Source organism: Chamaea fasciata, unplaced genomic scaffold (genome assembly GCF_029207755.1).
Source record: "Chamaea fasciata isolate MVZ Bird 193981 ecotype frontalis unplaced genomic scaffold, bChaFas1.0.hap1 SCAF_7, whole genome shotgun sequence".
Lineage (NCBI taxonomy): Eukaryota > Metazoa > Chordata > Aves > Passeriformes > Sylviidae > Chamaea > Chamaea fasciata.
This window is the reverse complement of record NW_027094092.1, coordinates 10,723,750-10,748,995: the sequence shown is the minus strand read 5'-3', so window position 1 is coordinate 10,748,995 and position 25,246 is coordinate 10,723,750. Positions and strand designations below refer to the sequence as shown.

Genomic DNA, 25,246 nt, shown 5'->3' with positions numbered 1-25,246 from the left:
CAAGTACTACTGATTAGAACTTCCTAGCATGAAAAGTATCAGCTTTAACAGAACACAAACTACTAACAAATTTGTTCAGGAAAAAAAAAAGTAAAATACCCTTTATTTTCCATTAATCTGTTTTCTTGAACTATTAGAAAACATTCCAAAGTGATTTACAGTCATAGGAATCAACTTCACAGATAAATTATTTCTGGATTCCCAGAACACATTCAACGACCCAGTTCAAGTTACACAATCTTGTCTCCAGCCCAATAGACTGTGTTTGATTAGATGCACATCATCTGCCTTTCTGCTCCTTCGCACAGCCCCAGAGAGGATCGCCCTGTGACAACTGGATATATGGTTATAAATTCAACACACAACACTTTTGCTGGATGGCTTTCTCCAAAACCACACAAATTCTCAGCTCCCTGCACAAACACACAGAAAAACCAAACCAACCTAACAAAAACCCCCAGAAACGTCAGTCAAAAAACTGTCTAAATTACAGCATTCAAGTGTAAAAGAAGTTCCAACTTCTTACAGAAAACTGACAGATAATGTGTAATACGGAGCTGAAAAAAAACATAGAAATTTTAAACAACAAACTGGAAAGTGGTTCTGAGGTAATTCAGTAGTTTCATGATTGTTACATTTGTCCAATTCTCTCTCTTACTCTCTGGTAGTTACAGGAAGATGACCCAATGGTGACAAATTTGCTGTACTTAACAGCAAGGGCAAAACCTGAAAATCCCCCCCCAGAGACCATGTCTCACCTCCCATCATAATCCACAATATTTCTTCATTCATCTCCATTCTGATGTCCCAGTCTGGTACCTTCCCATGGCTCTTTCTTCAGTGAAGCAAATGAGAAGGCACACAAGAGAGCCAGGACCTTGGCTTTTCAGAATAACGTACCTAAGAAGAATCTCAGATTATCCAAGCAATTCCTCTTTCCGTGTCATACTATTAGCCTCACACATCATTCTTCATCAGAAACAAATAATACTGCTCAAAATTTTCATTCTAAATAGCATGAGCTCCATCTGTTTAAACATTTATCTCTGTTTACACCAAATGTCCTTTGCTAGAGAATCCATTCACTCACCATATTCTCAAAGGGCAAGAACAGTTTATCATCTTCATTTTATTTATCTGAAGTCTTCTCATGTCTAACCTCTGGCCATCTCAGAACAGTGCTTACCTTTACTCTTTGATTCATGCTAAGCTCACCTTTGTTATTTGTGGAGACAACATATGGGGAAATGTAGACCCTGTACACAATTAACTTAGGTACAGATATCTGCAGATGGCACAAGGAAAAAATGGAAACAAGAGTTTTGTACAACAACAGAACTGGATGTTATAGTGCCCACAAATACATTTCAATCCATTTCTGTGTGGTGGAGTCAACATAAAATCACTGCTGTAAACCCAGAAGGCGCAGCACTCACAGGAGTTTTGACTGACTTAGAAACGTACACTGGTTTGTGCCTTTCCAGATAAGCTGCTCTTTTGTTGCTTGTATTCCAAACTTATGTGGATTTGTGCTCATATAGAATTATTCTGAAGTGATTTTGGGGGGTGATTAGTCCAAAGTGGAATAGGTCACTTAGGCTAAAGAACCTCCTCTGATGTTAAGGACATGCTCAGCTTTTCCAAAATACGTCACTTCACAGTCACGTGCTGCATTCATCCAAGTTAACTTTCAAGTATAAACTAAGATTTTTGGAAAAACACAAAGCACATCCATAACCAGGCTATTCATAAAGTTGAAAATAATTAAAACCATCATTTTTTCCCCATATTTTTTGCTCTCACATATAAAACAATAAGATTTCTACTCCTCAGTTTTGGTTTCTGGAGATACAGCCCATTTTCATATCCTGTGTTTGAGATGTGTGTTGCTCTCCCTTTTTAGCCAAGAGTATTTCTAGAGCCTTTTTTTTTTAACAAGGAACAACAAAAAAAAAACCCTATTTAATACTCAAAATTGAGAACCTTCAGGAAAAGCAGGGTCTCCCAGAAGACTTACCACAGACAAGCGTAAGTTATAAGGTGGAAATACCAAGACACTCACAGAATTTTGTGACTGTTACAACCTCATGGCTTAACTGGGGGTCTTAATCTCCTCTGCAGACTGTTACACAAAAACCCCAAAGCAGAGACCTAGAGAGAAGTCCACGTTGCAGTCTTTCCTTTAATTTTTAAACAAGATGAGAAAAACTTAGGAGAGGTAAGACAGACACTGAATCACACACAAAGCTTGGGTGGACAAGACCATCTCATGCAGTTGAGTATTATCTGTAGAGATGAGAGATATGAACAACAAAGAAAACCAACCCAAATAATTCTGTGATTCTAAAAACATCTGTACTTCTTAAGAAAACTCGTAAAAATGGCCTTCTCCTCCAGAAGACCTGAACTTAAAATGGAAGTGCGTGGATCTTAAAAAAACCTGATAGATGCAAAAAAGATTACACTTTAATATACTCCACTGAAAGATTAGAGAGTTGAAATTGCAAACTTGAATAATTTGGTGTTTTTTCACCAAAGAAGGTGAAGGTGTCGCTTCAATATTTTACCTTTTCTACCAAAACTGTTGACTGTAGTGCTCTGATGTGGTTTTTTTCCAACTCAAAACAAAACTAAGAGTGCAAAAAGCATATTAATTGAACCTTTTGACAGCCCTTAGTTAAGTGAGATGTCGTTATACTCTGTGTTGCATACACAAGGACTACTTGCAAGTAATTAGATACCAATATCAAACTATTTTATTGCATTAGTCTACAAAATCCAGAAGCTAACATCCATTCAGTAAGACCAGATTCTGAAACCAGAATGTAGCTGTTTAACAGCACAGCAGAAATGTAACCGTAAAATACACCACATAAATGACACTCTAAGTTGTCTACTGGAGGCTGATATGTTCAAAGAATATAAGCTGAGTCCAGAAACACTCTGACCAAAAAAAATATCGCTGTACTTTCGTTATCATCTGTTTCCCACTAAGTGCTGAAAGCACCCGTTCTTTAATATGAGAATAAAAACAACACAATGCATTTACAAGTGCTACACTGAGCTCTGCCATGCAGTTGTTCATTGAAGAATTAAATACATGTAATGATTCTTGAGATGTTAAAAGCGTTTGAGGGGAAAGAGGGGCAAAAAACCCCTCACCAAACAAAAATCTCTGCAGCTGACCAGGTGCACTGAAGGTTAAAATGGATGCTGTAGAAAGCTCTTTATTCAGGTCCTTAAAAGCATTAATGTTTGAGAAAAATTGGCTTACAGATCAGCTAGCTAAGACTGAAGCATTTAAAGATTAACACCCTTAAAACTTTAATCACTTCAGGCCTTAACTGTGTAATCTGCAACCCTAGTTGTCTCTTATGTCTTATTTAAAATAAGTAGTGAAATGTTCAAGCATCAGATTTTTTTCTCAGAAAAGAGGCCTTATACCAAGGTGGCAAAACAAAAATAATACTAAGAGATCAGCACTTTAATTTTAGAAGTATTGCTTTTGACTGAATGTGTAATGATTTCCACAGACTCTGCAGTGGAAATTTTCAGAAGTTTAGGAGTTCTGTAAAACTTTTCTACTTTAAAATCTGGCCTTCTTTTAAATGTCTTCAATTGAGTGCAACTTGGAAGACAAATGAGCTGGGGTTTGATGGGGGTTTTTTGATAGCTTTTTTCTCCTAATTACAACTGTAAAGCTCCAACAGAAGTAAATATCAGTTAAGATCTCAGAGGTAGACCTGTAACTCATAAATTATGTATGTAAAAATGAAGTGGAAATTTGTACAAGTCCAACTAGATCAGTTAAAATAGAAATAAACTTTGAAAACACCATTCCTCACTCTCATTTGTTTGTGGTTTTTTGTATCTCAGGTTAAGTGGACTTTGAAAATTGAACCCAGTTTTTCATAAAAGATATATTTCACATCCATTTAAGAGTTCATGACTCAAGCAAAATAAAGGTGCAGAAATGCCAAGCTCCACAGCAAGGGCTGTGTACAAAGGAGGAATAAGCTGATTCCAACAACTCCAAATCCTTGCTTAGAAGGAGACAGCCAGCCTTCCAGATCCCAAAGGGATACATGCAACCATTCTTTCGCTCTTAGTCTCATAACTTGTGTAAGTGGTCTTCAAACGGTTGTATTAAATAGCACTTTTTAGCAATTAAAAATAAATGTTATAATTTAAGTGATTATTTGGACAGGTGATTACCTTGTCTAGAAATACATGTTAATTTCTATACTTGACCACACTTGAAATCCAAATTACTAAATCATGACAGTACTGCTAACACCATCATCAGTTACAGTGGGAAATTTCCTTCCCTGCTACTCACAAACTGCAGAAGCACATCACATCCAGTTTAAACTCAAGACAATGTAACTGTTTCTAGGATGACTTTCACTGGCCTCATTAAGATCAGCCTCCCAACACTGAGTAATGCAGATGACACTTAGTTTAGCTAATTTAGCCCTGGGACAAAAATGACTTTACAGTGTAACATTACATACCAAAGCTTCCTCTGATGTATAACTAATTAGGATGTCTAGAAAGTTACACAGTGGAATTAAAACTGCATTAGAAATAAGAAAAATATGCAGAAATGTAAAGCTAATTCATTCAACCAACATAGACTCTCAAGCATTCTTTCTACAAGCAAGAACAAGAAGTTTGATTGTCCTGATCTTACACTGCTCTATATGTCTCAGCTGACTTTCCAGGGTTATTTTTACACTTAAGCTGCATCTGAAGAAACTTCTCAGAAACAGACTATGGAGAAGGATACCCAAACATGTTCATTTAAAATATCATGGGGGTGGGGAGCCATCAGATTGGTATGTTCTAACTGCATTCTTTCAAAAACCAATGATTAAAATGCTTTTCTGAGCCAAACGCTTTATTAAGAATGAGCATAAATCTCTCACTACCTCTCAAAGTCAGCTTTCTTCCTTGGAACTGGAGGAAACTCACTCTGACTTGCATTTGTCAATAAAGTGCAGATGGACTGCTATTTGTCAAGTAAAATGAAGATGCCCAGATTCTAAATTGAAATTGTTCCTGCTATTTCTCTTGACTAGCCCACAAAATGTTCTAGCAAATTGAAGAAGAGCATTTTATTTCTTCTGAAGTAACACTTAATATGTATGATATATAATATTAAGAAATATCATATCTTATTCACAGTGACATCACACAATTTAACAAATGGTAAAAAAGTCTTCAGGCCCTTAGCAGTTACTGTAATTATCAATAATCCATTGCAAAAGACTTCAGGTATGTTTCACAGCAATTTGTAGGTGGCTTATCAAAGTTTCCGCATTCAGTTATAAACAGAACAAAGTTTAAAGTTGTGAAGTCTTCAGTGAAATGGCAAATGCAAAAAGTACGAGGTTAAGAAAAATCTCTTTACGTAATTTCAGGGGATGCAGACAAGTGGAGGCGTAAGAGAACACTGACCAAGATCTCTGGACAGCATCATTCCCTCAGCGGAGACTCACGGCTTTCCTCACCACTGACAACCAGAAGACACACAATTTATTGAACAAGGCAAATCAAAGTACTTGACCTGAATAAAACTGAATAGAGTATATTTCTGTTGAATTCTGGACAATGTGTTTACTCCCAATCTCATGTCCAGAACATAGCTATCATGCTGTTCACATAAAAATAGGCACAGTTTGAGTAACTCGTAATCCTTTAATCCAGAACACACGTATACCAAATACAACACCCTTCAGTGAAGTTCAGACTGCAATTACATTTTATAATGACACAGTTATCTACATATTTGTGCCAAATTACCAAAGCTACAAATACAGTCAAAGTAAGAGGTGAAATTAGGTGATCATTCCTAAAGATGATGTTCTCAAAATGATCCCTTTTCAGTCAGTCAAGGGCAGGTCCAGTAGGCCCAGCTTGTCTCATAGGAGCCTGTTTATCAAAACTGGACTTGAAAAAAAAGTTAATATTTATTTGATATTGGTTTTCTTATTTAACTTTAAAATTACCTACACAACTCCACTCTGTACATTGCCTTAGTTATGTCTCACAAATCCGATCACATGAATTCAAGCCCACAAGGATGGGGGACATGCAGGGCTGGCAAAGAGAAGAGCCCTCCAAAAAAACTCTCAGAGGAGTTTGTCTATCAGTTTTTGGCTGGAGCTTGGACTAATGGCACCTCTACAAGCTACTGAGACCACGAGGGTTCCCAGAAGACATTTTCCACCTTAAAGCACTAAAGCTTGAGGGATGGGGGTGTGCACAGGTATTTTCCACTATTACCCCCTTGTCTTGGTTCAAAAAATGCCATTAACAACATAAAAAGGCCATAACTATTAGATCGTTTAGGGACACAGTGGAGTTCTCTCTGCTGGAGGTTTTTGAGATGAGACTGGACTAGCTGGTAGGATAATCTCAGCTGTGCTTCCCTTCCCATGAAAGGCTGGACCAAAGCATGTTTCCAAGGTCCTTTCCAACCTGGGCTGTTCTGTGATCCTGTGATCTGTGGATGTATCACATGTCAATACAAATTATACCATTCAACTTATCTGATTTGGGGAAAAAAAAAAAACCAAAATTGACAAAAGACCTGAGAGGGGTGGGGGGAAGTCAGCAGCACACTGAGACCATCACCAATAATCAACTGAAATTTTCACAGCAGAAGAACCACCTTTGAAAGAAAACAAGATTCAAACAGCAAATCCCCCTTCAATCCTATCATTAAGCATGAAAAGCTTTGGCCTTTTTCCTTCATGAGAACATAGTGAGGAGAGCTTGACATGTTTTTCAGATACAAACCATGGCTTTTTTTCAATTTAACAGAAACCATACAATTTCATACAGATCTTTCAAAGAAGTGGGAATACATTTAAGAGGCTATTAACTCAAACTTCTCATACAACTAAGTGCTATAAATAAATATATCTCTCTTCAGTCCCATATACATTTGTCAACTATTCTATTCTTACTTTTTTCCCCCATCTTTTTCCTTAAGGTTTGCCTTTTACCCCCTTAATAATATTAAATCTACCCTTAAGGTGACAAACAGAACATGGCAACACAGCTTTTCTTCTTTCCTTTCCATGAATTAACATTGATTCTTGTTGGATTCATTCAAAACCTTGAAAAAATTTCCTGCCAAAATCTGACTTTCATAAGTGATTTACTTTAATACTTGATCTTCGCAATATCTCTTAACTCCTCCATCTTCATTAACTAAAATTTTATTTACCACACTTGGAAAGCAGATCGAAACTTGACTGATTTCGCCAACTGGTTGAATCAATGTTCTTAAATTGTTAGATTTTGTTTTATTTGGAAAGTTTAAAGTCTTAAGGGCTTTGCCTAATAAGTCATTTGAGAACCAACACAGAAATAACATTCTGTCCCATTAAAAAAAAAAATCTTCCTCTAGGAAGGTGTTTCTTGTAGTGCTAAAATCCTACAATCAAACTTAAACGGGAGATAATATCTGGGCACAGATTAAGATTCACTGCTTCAAGAGAAGCTGTGCTTATTTATTTCACGCCTTCACAGGCAGTCAGAGCCGTTGCTTTCTCTAAAGGAGGTAAGGAAGATCTGTGTGACAGAGTAAATCTTACCATGACTCAGCCTCTGCAGTTGTTTGAGGCAAGATCAGCTCTCCTGGTTGAGCCTTGGAGCTTCCCCCGTTTCAGCAGAGCTCGGCATTGCCAAACCTGCTGTTATGCAAGTGCACCACAGAGGCTGCAATTCCCCATCCTGTGGGTGAGAAATCGTGCTCACCCCAATGATCAGGGCATGGCAAGCCCTGAAACCCCAGGCTGATGCCAGGCTGTGAAGAAATGAAACCACAGAGGCAGAGAAAATGAGCACTCAGCTGTACACACCAGATCAGGGAGCAAATGCACCTCTGCTGCACCAGGGAGAGAGCAGCCAACACCAGAGTCCCCTTCCCTGCCCTCCATGGAAAGGGCAGCACATGGCAATGGCTCGGAGCAAGGAGCTGAACACTGCCTGAAAGGTACCAGATTGATAAAAGCCTGCTCTGTTTGCTGTATCTGTGCAATAAACACAGGGAAGAGTCCGTGTCTTTGTCCTCTGCAGCTGATTTTGCCCCACGGTACAAAGACTCCTATTGCAACATTTCCTACAGCCCATCTCCTCCTCTAGCTTATCCTGTCCCAGAAGTTGCTCAGTTCACAGCAGTAAAAGTTTCACTCTGACTTCTCAGAAACCTCATTTCAGAATATGACCACAGTCCTTCAGTTCTCTTCAGGATTTTTAGAGACAGATATTGAGTGAAACCCTGATCCAGATGAGTGAGAGACACCTTTTCATTGCATCCCACAAGTAGAGACCAAGGAAGGGAAAGAAGCAGCACCTTGGGAATTCTCTATTTAAAATAGATGCCTGCACACCAGCCTTGCTGACCATTTTAATAATCCAATTTATTGGGATATTACATTAATTTCTTTTTAAATCTACATTATACAACTATGCATTTGCAATTATTTGAACATGACAACGAGAAGTCATCTGCCATCTGAAGGCTGCTCACAAAAACACAGGGGCACAAATAAGCATTTCTTTTAAACACACTGTTTATAAATTTGCAGCAGACATTTTCTGTATTCTAGGAATATTTACTTAGCTGAGCATACCAGAACAATTTTTCTTCTGTTAGCCAAAATTACTGTTCTTAAACCTATTACCTAAACCCTCTGCTCACTAATTTCTACCCATTCCCTGTTGGGTTAAATAATACAGATGATTACATGAAGGCAAGATGTATCCTCCAACTGCAAGTGAAAGAAATTCGAAAAATTGCAAAATGTAATGCAAACTTACCAACTCTATTCCCTGTGGAAAAGGAGTGTCTTCCCAGTCCTTCTGGGGAAATCTTTGTATTATTTTCCCCAAACCTTCAGTTGGTCCTGCTGGAAGATAAAATTCAGTTATTTAAAGGCACCATACATTTGAGAATATTTGCAAAATATACCCAATATTAGTAAGTTTTTGGCCACAAGAGGCAGAACACACTCCTCAAATGTGTCTTGCAAGTCATACAGTAAATACAATCTTAACATTTTCCAGCAGTAACACAAGGAATCACTACTTGAAATGAAGCCACGAGCTGCATCCAGCCTCTGCCTCTCATGCACGTTTTCAAAATCACAGATGATTATTGATTATTTCCGTCTCTCTCTACAAACAGTGAGTTAGAGACTAATAAAATGGATAATGTGATACTTAGAAATAGAAAGCAAAAGTTTCTCAAGAAGCAGTCTTTCAAAGGAACCCTGCACATTGAAATAAATTTGCAGATTAAAACTCCACATAATTAATCCAGGACACACTAGCTCTTTACCAGTATTTCTCACTGGTTTCCTTGTACAAGTCAGCAATGGTTTTCCACACAGAAAGATGTGAAGAAAAGCTGGTAATTTCTGATAACTTTTCTGATGCAACTGTCTTCTTTTTTTACACGTTCCTTTTTTTGGAAGCAACCGTGCTATAGATATATTTTGGAAACACCACAAATACACAATAGTGCTGCGTCATTCTGAATGGTACAGGAATGCATGAACAAACAGGACTTCTGTTTTTCACCTTCTGAAATCCTGCAGTAAATACTGAAAAAACCTTCACCTAATATCCAACCTAAACCTCCCCTGACTCAGCTTCAGGCCATTCCTGCAGGTTCTGTCACTGAGAGAGATGAGTGCCTGCCCCTCCTCTTCCCCTCATGAAGAAGCTGTAACTTCAATGACACCCCAGGTCCCTTTCCACAGGGCTGCTCTCCAGGGTGTCTCATTCTTCAGTCCGTCCATGTATCAATGGCAAAGTCAAAATTTGCAACCATTTAAAATATCTTTTAATAGCTGACCCATCGTATCTAATCGAATCATCTTTTCTCTAAAGTCATTTCACAAAATCTTGAGATCAAGCATTAAAATTGTTAAACATTTTCTTGTCAAATTCTCAAAGTTGTACTTGATATTATGAAGGAGTCCAATTTATGTATTAGTAGTAGCAGTCCATATGTGTTGCCTCCTCTGCAGACACCCAGGCAGCAGCAATGAATACATTACTCTCCCAGCTTTACCATAAAAAACCATTTTCAGTCTGACACAACTCAAGCCTGCTAGCATAAATCAGCGTGACAGTGAAAAAAAATAGGCTTCCCTCTAAGCTTCTTGCTAATTTATAGTTTGAGTTTGCTGCTATCTTGAAACCCACAATGCATCTTATAAGACATTTAGGGAGAACCAATCTGATGGGTTAGTAAGAAGCATTTTCTCCAGTTTGTGCATATTTACACTTAACCCTCTGTGACTGTCTCTTGGGAATAATCTCAGAACAGATGTTCTTGGTACAACGGACATACAAACTACAAAGAGTAAAACTCCCCAAAGCAATCTTACCCCCAAGGTAGCACTGACTGTGACTCCCAAGGGCAGCCTGCTGACGAACTGCAATCACACAGGGTTAGCTGTGAGTTCTACGTATGACATCAGCAAGCCAAAAGCCAAAGGAAGCATAATGCTCTAGAGAAGCTGCAGAGATGCTCAGAAGGCAGAGCTAGGATGTGCCAGAAACCAAGGAACAAATACAGACATGGCTTACAGTCGCAGTCTTTGTAAGGAAAAGGAGCTCTCCATTAGACTGTAATAGCTAAACAGGGTCACCAGTCACTGATCCCACTGTTTAAGTGCTCCCCTCATGTAGTCTATCAAACATTTCCATTCCTTTATGCAGACAGTAGTAGTGACTACAGAGTAGGTGACTGCATAAAGATTCCTTCCTTCATTGACTCAGTGTCAGAACTCCTCCCCTTGTTGAGTTAAAGTCTCAAATTACCACATTATCAGCTTATCCTAAGTCTTATCTTTGACAAATCTCGTCTTCCTCCAGTTGTTCTAGGGCTGGCAGGTGGCACAAAGAAGAGACAGCAAACAAATGCACTCAAGGCAGCAGTGAGCACAGACACCCTGCAGGCAGAGCACAGCCTGGGGATGAGAGGCCAACAGCAAGAAAGGGCAGAAGGACCCAGCTGAACAGAGATATCCAGACTTCCTGGAAAAGGAAGTGTCAAAGAATTACAGCAGCAAACAGTCCATGCTATGTACGTGCTCCCTAAGTTTCTCTGTGGGAACACAGGTGACTTTTTTTAACTCTGAATCCAGTTCACAAAAGACTGAGACCTCTGACACTACCAACTACACTTATAAATAATGACATCCAGGAAAGTAGCTCAAAATTTCTTCTACTTCACCATGTTCTGAAGCTATCAATCCTAGTTCTCATTTTACTTGACTGCTACAAAGACTCTCCCTACATTACAGTACAGGAAGCTCTTAATTCAGGATTGACACGTACACTTTTTTAAAAAAGTTTTTAATATTCTCTCCTTTATGTCAAGAGCTTATCAGGATCAGGTTTTTTAGTTTGCTTTCCTTAGGCCACTAATGCTGGCCACCAGTGTTACAGAGTTTTCTGCATGTATTTCCATTTTATTTTCAGAAGGATTCGAAACTTCCACGGGAATTTACCTGAAGAAAATGATGTTCCTCTGAACATTTTCTGAAAGCCAGACTGAACTTCTTATGCTGCCTGAACTTGCACTTCAGGTCACCTCTGGGATCAAAGAGAAATCACTCCACACATCCCATGGAGCACCTCCTTCCAAGAGGTGCAGCAACATGTCCCTCCTTGTGTCCCCAGAACCAGCCTGTTTCCACTATTGGGAAAACACTTGGAAACCAAAAGTGCTTTCTAACTACTTCTAGTTCAGGCACAACTGATTTGGTATCCAAATTCTCTAAGAATTCAAAAAAGGATCCTTTTCAAAACAGCTCACAGAAGCCTCACAAACATTCCAGGTATCAAACAGTCAAACTTAAGGCCCGCAGGAGTAAAGCTAAATCTTCAGGAAACCAGCAACTTAAATCGTCTTTAACAGAGAAAGACTAAAATTTTCAAAACCCTTATGGAACAGTGCATGAAGGATGCATCATAGAAATGCAACATTTTAAAGGAAAAAAAAAAAGGGAAGTGAAAAGTTCTGTGTTCAAGATATTAGTATTCACATCCATCAGATATGACTAAAAAAAATAAAACCAAAACACCAACAGAAAAAGCACTGTTAATCCTTCCACAGAAAAGTCCTGTGATACAGATTTACAAGTCTACTTACAATGCATAAAATTTAACTATTTCACATGATTTCTTAAGTTGAATACAGTACAGATGGGTAGGAAACACTCTTTCTGTCCCACTATAACTTAGTTTGGCTTGACGGGAGACTGTTGGTTTTGCTTTTTTAAATGAATCTGCACTGCTTCAAATTTACGGCAATTCTTCAGGATCTCAGTTTTCTATGTTTGCAATCACAAGGTAGAATTCATTGTAATTTGATAAATTTGAAAAATAAATAAAATTATTATTTTCAATTACAAAAGTTACTGAACTGCAAGTCGCCTTTTTTGGGAAAAGTTTAGACCCAGAGCATTTGAAAGAACCTCCTGTGCAAGAGAAGACCCAGCAGCTGCACTTTCTTTAATAATAAACCCAATCCAGTACCATATGCTCACCACATTTTCCCAATACTTTATCCTGCAATTACTGTTGATTATCAGTTGACATTTTTCAATCCAACCAGCAAAATAACAGCAGAATTGCAGAAAGTCCCTAAATCTCATCGTTTGGGGTGAGGGGGTGTGGACACTATCTGCCTTCAGCCGACTTATGTTAAATCATCCAACTTTCTGCAGAGCAGTTGCCTCTGAAGATTATCCAAGAGGTGGCTGCAACTCAACACCCAAGTGAATTTGCATTCTTGACTGCTTTAGCACAACAGGAAGAAACAGAAAAATATCAGGTCATGGGATTTCAACAACTATCACTTGTTTCAATAGATGCTACTGCTAACTGCTGACAACTTTGCAAAAATATTGAAGCCATATGAGGAAAAAAATTTAAAAGGTGGTTCAGATTTTCCCATTAATAACTTCAGATTTTGACCACATTCCCTTCACTCTGTATCTTGTCTTCCTTCAAGCCCCTTTTATTAAGTCTTCACACTAAAAGGACATTCCCTCAGTATCCTGGTGAAATTCCTATTAACTAAAGCTAGTTAAACAAATGTGACACCACATTAAAAACATGCATGCAGTGAACACCTCCTTACTTAGTGCCTGACTTTACAGACCTACCAAGATCTGAGAGGTTCTAAGAACATTAGGAAAGATTTCTTCATGGGAGGGGTGAACAGACACTGGAATGGGCTGCCCAGGGAGGTGGTGGGGTCACCATCGCTGGAGGTGTTCTGGGAATGACTGGATGTGGCATTCAGTGCCATGGTCTGTCTGGTTGGCACAATGGTGTTGGGTCAGAGGTTGGACTTGATGATCTCAAAGATCTTTTCCAACCTAAATGATTCTGTGAACTGTCACACTTAAGACCTTGTTTTTAAACTGGAAAAATAGTCAATTCCAGTGTCAATGGCTTCAGATAGCCACAGCCACCAGGAAGAACCTCAGGATCCTCAATTAAAGGATGCTTGTCTTTTGGTATCCTTTCCAATAATGTGTAAGCTGCCCAAAATCATGGTGGAAAGCCCACAGGTAGGACTGCTCACTGAATCCAGACCAATCAGACAGAAGCTTCTGGAGGTTTCTGAAACCACTTAGACTCACTACAGATATCGCTCAGACAACAATCTACTTAATGCAGTATTTGTGTGTGTGAGCAGAGCATGGGTAATCACTGCACATTAACAGTGTGCTCCACATAAAACAGGAATTGCTCTCATTATTAATTATACATACAGAATATGCCTGGCAGTAGCAAGAGACATATTTCCAACAAAGCAACTGCCATTATTATTATTATTATTATTATTATTATTAAACACTCATATCGTTATCTTAATAGTCATTCCTACAAAAGCAAATTTATTCCTATATTTCAACTGAAGTGTTTTGCAATTTTTTTCTTTCATTTTGTAGTAAAGTTTTGTCACATAAAGTGAAGTACAAAAATTGTAAAAGCATTGCAACCATTTTTCAAAACTGTAATTTGGCACCCACAGCAATGAATTGCATTTTCATTTTCACTAAAGATGCCAGGTTAAAATAATCATTATCATCCTCATCCAACAGCTTTTCTACCTTTAAGAGGGCTTAACTCTTTAATCCATTAAGAATCACAGTTGACCTCAAAATAAATTAGGCTTCAGCTTTTTAGACATTACATTCTTGCCCACGTATAGCACATACACAAAGTGATTTGCCAAGACCAAACCCCACATTTCAGCCTGTAAGAATTCTGAAGAAGCAGTCTATACCTTAAGCTACTAAGGGAAAAGCAACTTTTCTCCCCAGCTAACTTCTTCTGATCTGCCCTCTTTCTCCTGCTTCTCTCATCTTTTTCTTTAAACAGTACGAACATGCAACACATTAAAATTCTGGCATCGTTTTCTGGTTCCTGAACCCTAGTCCCCTAAACTCCTTCCTTATATAAATCTTTCCCCATGAAAGGTCGCATGCCATCTCTTGCTCGCCCTTGAAATTCCAGAAGCAAGCTGTTAATGCAACTTACATTCCAAATTAATGAGGACTGTGATAAACTCTGTCTTTTCACTTAAAAACGCTTGATAAAAATGAATTTGAGCACTAAGTATTGTTAACATGCAAAGCTTTGAATGGAAGCACTTTGGTGATCTGTTACAAAAGGTATAATTTTCAGGCCTGAAGAAGAAACACACAACAGATCACAAAGAACATCAGTAGTTATGCCATGGAAAATAGTTTAAAACTACCACGGTAAATGTAAAAGTAATGTAAAGGTAAGAAATAATTTCAAATATTTAGAAGTACAACTTTGTATGTTCAGAGTTAGGAACACACTGTCAAGTGTGAAAGATGCACAGGCAGGTGGCAGAGCACAGTATCTTTGATCCTTTTCAAAACAGGATCTAGTCCTCAAGACATCACTAAAATTTGCTCTGAAGTAAATTTTTTTTCCTATCAAGGTTCTTAACTTTAACCTTGCAGAATTTTTAAACTATTCAGGATTCTTGTCACTTTTAGGTGTTTTGGAATGCTTTTCATGGAAGCACGAAGACAACTCATGTTCCATCTGGGGAACAGAAATGTTCTTGAGGCTTCCCCGTACCTTATAAACATCACTACAGAAATCTTGATGCCAGCAGGCAGAAGATACTACAGAAGATATCTCCATTTTAACTTAGTCCCTATACAGAAGTCAGTGCTGAAACAAAAGGGAAAAGTAAGCCAAAGGAGAGCGAATATTAAACATCTAGAAAGAAAAATGTTTCTTTGAGAGGCCTAAAATACATGAAATTCTGAAAAAATCTGTCCAACCCCCACAGCACATCACAGGCATCTTAAAGTCTGAGGTAGCCTGGACATGGAAGTTTACATAAAGAGCATTTAATTCTGATTTATTCAAGAGAATGAAGACTTTATTGCAGCGTAATGGCCACAAAAGGTTAAACAATATGCTGGTACATTTAGGAAGATGGAATGATGACAGGCTTCCCACAACAACCACGGACACTCCGTACAACAGGCACAACTCAGAGTCAGTTCATCTTAACCAGGTCAAAGAGATGCACAGAACAATCCTGGGAATTTGAACGACAGACATTCTGGAGGCTTGCCATATTATCAAGGATGCAACAAATAATGGGATAAGGCGATCCTCAGGCTCTTTTCTTTGTAAACAGGAAAAATTTGTTGAACTCAGTAGAACGAAAAAAAAGTAGTATTTCAATCTTCCCCCAAATGCACTGGCACTGCAGTCAGGACTACCTGAAATACTTGAGATGGTCCAAAATCCTGAATTTCTTAGTATTTATTTGATTTCTGAACCTTTGCGATTTGCAGAGCACAAAGAAAGGGATATACAAGAAACAGGTTCAATCGTTACCACCCAAATCATAGGTTGGCACCTTACTTGCAGGATCGTCCTCCCCACTACTGCAACAGATATTCTTCAAGGCAGGCAAACATTTTCCTTGCTCCTGGCTATCAGAAATCATTTTTATGCTTTGTAAATAAAGGAAGGAAAATATTCTAGCTTGTATTTTAATTAAGGTGAAGTGGGAATATGGTAAAACATGCCATATCTCATTCCATTAAATCAGTTGGTGTTTCTGCTGAAAGGAGGTTAGACACTGGTACTCAGGAAACCTCAAACAGATCCTCTAGGGGAAATTCACATTTAGGGATGAACTTCATCCACTGAAGCTGCACCAGTGCCAAATGAAATGAAAACAGATAAATACCATAAAAAGCAGAAGAGGAAGGAAATGGAGAAAAGGGAAGCAGAATGAGGAGGAAGAAGAGGGCGTGAACAGGGATATTACAGTCATCAACACAGCTTAGAGGCCTATTCAGCTGCACCAGCAGTGTCCTTCTGATGCTGCTCAGTGATACAGCACAACAGCACACAGTGATTTGGTCAGCCAAGACTCCAGCAGCATCCCACCCTTCTGAAGAAACGTGCCGAATGCCACGAACTCAGAATTATCCTTGGAAAACTGTCCTGCAAAGTGCTGCCTCATGCTGAAAGCCATGCTTGAGAACAAAACCTTAGTGACCAGTGGCAATGAACTCACTGACACTTGACAAGGTTCTGTAAAAAGTTACTTGACTTTGCTGCTGTTGCATTTCTCATCTTTTAGAGCTCGTGTGGGAACTTCGGCAACAGCACAAGCTGTCCTTTAAAAAGTTTTTCTGGCCTACACCTATGAAAGTGCCAGCTGCTCCTGAAGAACTCCGTCACACCACCACCCTCCACCTTTCACCAGGATTCCACTTCCAACAATATTTTATCTGAATAAGTTACTGATACAATTAATGCAGCTTGGCTGCACCTCAGGACTCTTCCTTCCAGACTGAAGTTTGGGACATAACACTCTCCTGGACAAACACTGCATTTTTGCTGGGTGGACAGTAACGTGGTTTTACAAAAGCCTTAAAAAATAACAGACAAGAAAACAACAATGAATGTTAAATCATTTTCTAGTAACTCTCTACCCAGCAGTTGGCATAATATTCAAGACATTAGAAAAAAGCTTGGGCAGCTGGGAGGGAGAAAGTTTCCTGCGCGCTGACAATTCCCCTTCTTGTCTGCAAACAAATCACTTTTGCCAGCTTCTGCATAGGAAGGGAAGATCAGACTTCAAAATAAACACTTTATATTAAACAAACAGTCTTTTGAACACACCAGACTGAAAAAGACTTCCCAATGCCTTGGAGAAAATATTTGCTATTTATTTGCAAGGAAGGTATAAAGATCAGGATGCCAAAACCACACTCAGCTTTGTACTCTGAATCAATGTATTAAATGTTTAAAAAAAAATTAGGCAGCTTCTCAGTTCTAACAAATTGTGTTTATGTGGCCAGCTTTAAAAAGAACCCTGTCCTATTTACTAAATATGATTACTGTTTTCAATGAGTTATCTTTCTTCTACAACCATCCTTTGGAATGATTTTTAACTGATACACCAAATGAATTTAAAAAAAAAAAAAAAAAAAGTCCACTTTGAAACTTCCCGAACTGTAAGATTCTAATTCTACCAAAATAACTTTACATTTCCAGTACTGTTATTTCAACATTTTAACCAGCACCCATTTCAGCATACAAAATTTGAATACATTAAAAAAACAGCCTGCGCAAATACTTCTCTTATACATTTTTTTACTTTCTGTATGGTTGTTTTTTTTAACCAAATAGATGGCAAGGTTAGAACCAGATTTCAGATGTAAGTAGCTGTAGCTGTAAGCTGATTTTGTGGAGTATAAAGAAAAGTTATTCATACTCTAAAATTCAGCAAACAAACAATTTCACAAAAAGGCTTTCTACATTTTCTCTTAAAGAAGTCTGTTCATGTGCTAAAACTTATTTTCCTAAATCACTTTATAGGAGTATAATAGGTAAGGAAGACTATGTATAACAGTTCCTCCGTATCAGTATTTATCTACAGGATTCCTGAATACGAAGATTCAGGTCTAAATGCAATACTTAAAACATCCCCTAAAGATGTTGAAACACTTGGTTCACTATTTAAGTACAGTCATGTTTTATCTTCTACTATGGTTTGGGGTTTTTTTCCTATTATGTAATTTTTTTCCAAGCAGCAGAGCATACAGAGATAATCTGGGGCCATGGGGTGGGAATCCCACATCTATCATTTTACTGACTGTACACTATTTGTTCAGATACACAAAATAACTTCTGGAAGTGTCTGATCATGTTTGCTCATAGCCAGAAAAAGTCATAATTAGATCTGTGAGCAGCACAACACAGATAACAGTACTAAACAAAACTGTGGCACATTCAACTGAATATGGAAATACGCTACTGTGCTCTATTAAAAATGTTAATAATATGGTTTAGGGTGTTGTTTTTTTTTAAATCCTTCTCACTCACACTTGTGAGAACACTGATAAACAAGGTCATAAATCCATTGCAAAGAGAGATTCCTTCTTATGACATCCTGGGGGAAAATGAGAGTCACATGACAAAGTTAAAAATTAAGTGATGCTTAAAGTAATTTCATCTGAAATGCCATCTATAGTACCATAACAAATTGTTTATTTGGAAAATCCATATATTTGATCAGGAAATTAAAATTTTAATATGCCGTTTCAGGGCCTACAGAATATAGGAAAGTTGAAGACTAAATCCTCTACAAACAGCCTGAGGAAGCTTCCTAATATTATGGTTCTATTTTCATTTTTAAAAGTGCTTAATAAGAATTAAAAGTAACAGGGGGAAAAAAGTCAAAGTAATAAAAACTATCAAAAAAAAAAAAAATCTGGATGAGGGGAGGAAGAAAAAGTCACTCTGAACACCAAGCTACTGATGCCCAAATTCCTAAAGATCTTGATCCTTCCCAGAATCTCAGTCTACAGCTCTGATCAGTTTCTCCTGTCTCTGTAACACCTGCTCCACAGCAGCCTGGTGTGCAACGCCATTGCTATTGCACTGTAAGCTTTGAACACTTGTACAGTTCTACTGCTAGGTCCACCTTCTTCCCAAAAACTCATCAGAGCTCCGCACTCTCAGCATCTCCTGACCTTGAGCTCTTCTGCTGACAGGATATCTTCACCCTCCCCCAGTTGGTTTCCTAAGGAAATGAGTTTCTGTGTCAGTCCACCAGCTTCTCTCCACTCCCTTCAGCTCTCAGCTATGAACACACTTACAATAAAGCAGGAATACAAACCATGAAATATATCACTCAGTTGCTATTCAATTCAATCCATCATCAAACTTATTTTTCTATTCCTTATTCTAAGATTCAAGTAGGGAAAAATTACTTTACAGAGACAGTGTCTCGAGTTCAACGAGTTCTTCCAAAACTGATGCATATGCTAACAGAAAAATATTAGATCTGGTTTGTTTGGGAAAGTAGATTAGTAGTAGCTGGGTATACAGGGTGGAATAAGCATACACAAAGTTTGGGGTTGGGTCTTGTGTCGTAAAAGATGTGTAAGCTGTTGGACAAAGACATTTTTCTAAGGCCAACAATGACACTTCCCCTGAAGCTCACATTGCTATCCAATGGTCTGAACAAGTGGTTGTCTTTGAGGGAGAGTCACAGCGTTCAAATTCAGTCAAAACTAAAGAGCTCTGAAACAAAATGTCTCATAAAAAGTGATGGGAAAGATCATTCCAAAAGGAAAGGAAGTTTTCATGCCTATTGTTATCTCAAAATAAAAAGTGGAAACAGTGACAAGCAAATGGGTTCTCCAAACCTATGTAAAGTTACACACTTTCCTCATTAACAATCACTAAAGAGAACACAAATATTTTTTGCTTGAAAAATTACAGTGGTTTGTATAACATCATTTAGATCCTGTCAGAAGGACTTCAAGTAAATACTCAGACTGCAAGAAGAATCTTATCCCTACCACATTCTACCTCTGAAAAAAAGATAAAACGAGATTACCATTGTGAATTATCACCTGAAAATTCTGCTGATGAGAAAAACTGTCACTGTACAAGACCAAATGTGTCTTCTCAAGCAGTGACTTGTTTCAAAGGCACCAGAGAGTCGGATATATCTAATTAACAGGGAATGCAATGTTGCAAAAGAGTAAGCAAAGCACTTCCCAGAGCTGGCTGATAACTGCACGTCAACGTAGGGCTCACCAACACACAGACCCACAATAAGTGCGCAGAGAGGACAGTTTTGAGAGGCAAAAACACGATTCTGGAAAGATTTTTCCATCCCAAGAGGAAAAGCAAGCACAGCATCAGAAGACAGTTCTAGCGATACCAAGTTCACATACTTGCAGCAGAAGATCTGGACTCTATTTCTGAAGACTAATCTTTGCTACAAAGCAGACATCTTCTTTTGCTGTTTTAAACTGAATACATACCATTCCAAGGACAAACACGGACTGGGCAGACAATGGACTGAGAGCAGCCATGAGGAGGAAAGACTTGGGAGTACTGATGGCTGGGAAGCTCAACATGACCCAGCAATGTGCAACTTGCAGCCCAGAGAGCCAAACGTGTCCTGGGCTGCATTAAAAGGAGAATGGACAGCAGAGGACAGGAGGTGAATCTGCTCCTCTCTTCTGCTCTTCTGAGATCTCAGCTGGAATACAGCATGCAGCCCTAGAGCCCTCCACATAAGGACATGGACCTGTTGGAGTGAGGTCCACAGAGGCCACAAAGGTGCTCAGAGGGCTGGAGCACCTCTCCTATGGAGAGAGAGAGTTGGGGTCGTTCAGCCTGGAGAAGAGAAGGCTCCAGGGAGACCTTACAGCACCTCCCAGTACCCAAAGGGGCTACAAGAGAGCTGGAGAGGGACCTTCTACAAATGCAGATAGTGACAGGACATGGGGGAATGGCCTTAAACTGCAAGAGAGAAGGTTTAGAATAGATATTAGGAAGAAATTCTTTACTGCGAGGATGGTGAAATAGGTTACCCAGAGAAGCTGTGGATGCCCCATCCCTGGAAGTGTTCAAAACCAGGTAGGATGGGCTTTGAGAAACCTGGTCTAGCGGAAGGTGTCCCTGTCTGTGGTGGTGGTGGTGGTGGTATTGGAAATAAACAACCTCTAAGGTCTCTTCCAACTCAAACCATTCTAGGATTTTATGATTCTTTAGGAGAGTCAAGGGGAAGGAATGCAAGAATGCACTGCTTTAAATCTAGAAAGTAACAGAAGCAAATAAGGTTCAGATTTAATATGCAGTGCTTAGGCACCTATAAGTAAGAAGGAACTCTAAGATAATATCACTCAGCTTCCATTCTCCCCAAATTAGCTTGACCTTACAAACTTTAATAGGTGGGATCCTTTTAGTTAAAGGGCATGCACTCACAGACCCAACAGTGATTACTGAATTTGTTTTTTGTCACAAGAACAGAATCATATCAGCTTCAGGTCTGAAACATTTTACTTCTGGTAATTTTATATAAAGGAGTAGCATGTGTATCATCTACTGCTGCAGCTCCTAAAACACAAAGCTTTATTTCCAAATCTCACAATAACAATTCCAGTGTTAATTGGGGCGCTTTACATTAGTGTGATAACTTATCATCCCACACCAACTGCAGATACAGCCCTGAACCTCAGGGCAGAAAACGGGATATGATCCAACAGTGGCCACATCATGAGGTGTAATAAAAGGTGTCCATAAGGCTCTTCTGTCTTAGGTGACTCACAGAGACAGAAGCTAATAGCTCATCACACCCACTTTTCATTTTTTTGCCTACTAAATACATCATTATCTTGGACCATTATTTTAAAAAGAAACTTTAATTTTCAAGGTTTTGACTGCTAATTTTTCTTCAACCTAACAGTTGCTTTCAAATGACATTTTCCTTGTGCCAGATGTCAGAACACAAAATTAATGTTTCAATTTATAAAATACTTTCCATCATAGTATCACAACACTTCAAGCCAAAGACAGATGACCTGTCAAAACAGGGACATCCCCATTTTATACTCAGTGAAAGATTAATTACTGAATACCAAGAATGACAGCACTACAGCTACTTACATCCAACTGCAACATCTCCACTAAGTCCCTGTGTCCCCACACAGAAACTAACAAAAGCCATTTTTATTAAGTAGTACTATTGCCACAGAGAACCACTCTTGCCATAACCTGCTCTCAACTGTGGCCTAATAATAGAGCTTCTTTAATATATAATTCTCTTTAGTTTTGTGTTCTTCTTATGTAGGCCACATATAAAAGATGCAGAAGAATTCAGTGTCGTGACAGGCACTACATGGTGATTCTCCAGTAGCATTTCTGGTTATGCAGTAGTTTTGAAGAAAACATCAGCCAGGAACACTCTTACATGCCTCTGAATTCCTACCAGGATGTAACTTAAATGACCTAATATGAATTCTAACTCATAGAAAGCCTCACAATTCAGTTACCTGACACAGAATAAGGCAAACTACTGGGACTGAAACAGTCTTCTACACTCCACATATAATACCAGGAAACGACAGAGATGGAATAACTCCACAGAAGTTTGCTTATCAAGAACCAGAACCTAAGCAGTGTTCATGCAGTGCTGAATACCTTGTCACCTGAGTCTGGAGAACATTCTAACACACAGTTAGAAATGTATTCAACCAGTCTTGAAAAATAAGGTACATAAATACACATGAAAGATCTCAAAGCTAAGCAAGGCCTTGAATTTTCTCCACTCTTTCACACAAAACAAAAATAGCAGAAACTCTAAATATCAAAATTTTCTCACCAATATAAAAAGAAATGGATTATCAATGACATACACAGTCTTTCCTTGTGCTAGAAAGATTTGCAACAGTGGAACCAGAACAAAAATATGGCCAGACACCCTGATGTAATTGGGAGCGTATCCAAGAACGTTTGGCTGCGAACTCATTGAGGAGCAGAAGAGCCTCCAGTTGCTGCAGGAAGAAAAACAGATTGACACCCCACTTTCTACATCTTAATTAGAATCTGCTGCTCATGGTTTAGTAACAAGACATCTCAAACTTACATATTAGAGTTTGAAGCTTCACTTGGGTGAATTGCTGGTGAATTTCCATGTATCTATCCCAAAACCCAATTTGCTTATTAAAAGAGAAATGACTGCATTATGTTACCTGTCAATCTGGTATTAGGCAGTGAGGTTGCCCACCCATTTCCAAGAGTGCACAGCTCCACAGCATTGATGCAAAATGTCTCTTCCAAATAAGACCACAGACCTTGCACAACATCTGAAAATGAGCTTCCCAACTGTCATGAAACACATCTGATGTCACTTTTTTGGAGGATTCAGGGAAGTTCAAGTGCTGAACAGTATTACCACAACAAATCTGAACAATGTTGATCCACTCACCAAAGGAATGCTTGCCAGAAGGACTCAGAACGATTCCAGATACTTCAAGTCATCCGAGGTAACATTTGGTACAATGAGTCACATAAGATAAATGGGTCATCTACTTTAGGAGGACATCCTGATTTACCATAGTTGTTAGCTGAGTATGCAATCACAGAACCAAACTTACAGGCTGGTATCAGTTTTATAGGAAATAGATCTCTCCTCACTCAGGAATCAAGAGTACATCCAGTTATTCCACAACTTGCACTGGTACAGTGTTTAAGCTTTTGCACAACAGCTAACTCCACAAACCAGTATCATCTAGGTCTCTTACCAGCTCCTGAAGAAATGCCCTGAAGACAACTTGGAAGAAGTAATTCTGTCTGGTTTCAGTGGGCAGGAAGTCAAAGAGGAACAGCTTGGTCACTTCAGGAAAGCAGTGTGAAATAATCTGACAGCCCAGCTGCACTGAGGCAAAGGAACAAATGCCTTTGCTGAAATCAGCCTCGTGCTGCAAATGCTTCTGAACCTGGAAGGTTTAGCTAAGAAGAAGGATTAAAGCAAGTGTCCGGTTCCTTAAAAAATGGGTATTTCCCACTTACTCTGTGAGCAGTGAAGCAACAAAATTTGGGGCCTTTCAGGGACAGAATGTACTGGGGATAGCTGCAATGAAGTGAATTTCCTTCAAAGCAGCCTGAATGGTGCTGTCTTTTAGATACATGACTGCAGCAGTGCTGATAATAAACCAAGCTTTGAGCTGTCACTCAGCAATGCCTGCACAGCATCAAGGCCTTCTTTGTTTCTCACAAAGCTTCTCCTCACTTCTGCCCCTTACATTCTCTCCCCAATATTGCTGTAGAGGAGTGAGCCAGCACCTGGGAGGGGCTTAGACACTGCCCAGGGTCAACACACCACAGAAGATTTAGGAGGTTTATCAGATTTCCTTTACAGGCAACAGCATCCAGGCCGCACGCAGATACCAAAACATGACCTCAAAGCATGGTTCCACTTCCACACGCAGGGACTCCTCAGAAGGATCCTCTATTTACTTAAGCAAGTTTCATCACTGTAGTAGACCTTTCCCAAGAATAAAATAATGGTTCTGACAGTCACTGACCACTGGAAAGGTTCCGAGATACTAATTCCATGAAGGTGAGGAATTCTCATTGCAAAAGTAAAAATTAACATGCTTAAAGTGATTTTTTACTATTTTTCTTTGTGAAAGTGTGTTATACAAATGTGCACTGGCTGAATGCCTGGTCTGTAGCCACAGAAAAGGAACACAAGTCTTGTGGAGGCATATCTAGAACTCACAGGGAATGAGGACAACTGCTACTGTCACAATTCTGGCTTCTTAGTTCCATTTCCCTGCCACAAGCAGCCATGCCCTCCAAGACATGAGAACAGAACACTATGAGCATACATTAACTTGGTCTTTCTGGATTTCACTGAAAAACCCAGTGCTGAAACAGCTGTCAAATTTATCATGTAGACAGAGAAGGAGTATCTCCAAAATGGACTTGTTAGGATGGCAGCACCCAGGGAGCTGGCTGACCAAAACTTGTTGCCTGCCGTGAAAGACACTGCTAAAGGCTCCGAGTTTAGGTGATGTCAACTTGTGACATCCATAGGCCCTTCAATGCCCTTTCAAGAAGAAAATCTTCCAAGGTAAAGATCTCACCCACTTTTGCTTTGATGAAAGATGAATGGTGGAGTATCCTGACATTTCCATCTCTGTGGGAACAGGGACACAACACATGTGGAATACAAGATGGAGTCAGTTCTCAAGTCGCAAAAGAAGAATTTAGGAAGCCGGAACATCTTGGAAAAAGAACAAATATGGAACAACTTTCTGCCACTCTGAAAAGAAAACAACTCATAGCTATGGAACACTCCATCTCCCCAAGG

General features: G+C 39.0%; 1 protein-coding gene across 2 annotated transcripts in view; it reads right to left on the bottom strand.

The window, feature by feature from the left end:
- Positions 1 to 25,246, bottom strand: part of SBF2 (SET binding factor 2) — a 231,367-nt gene that overhangs the window by 177,157 nt on the left and 28,964 nt on the right. For both annotated transcript variants that reach the window (XM_066187541.1, XM_066187542.1), the window contains exon 2: positions 8,836 to 8,924. In XM_066187541.1, coding sequence (XP_066043638.1) covers positions 8,836 to 8,924 — 89 coding nt within the window. The remainder of the gene's footprint in view (positions 1 to 8,835; positions 8,925 to 25,246) is intronic.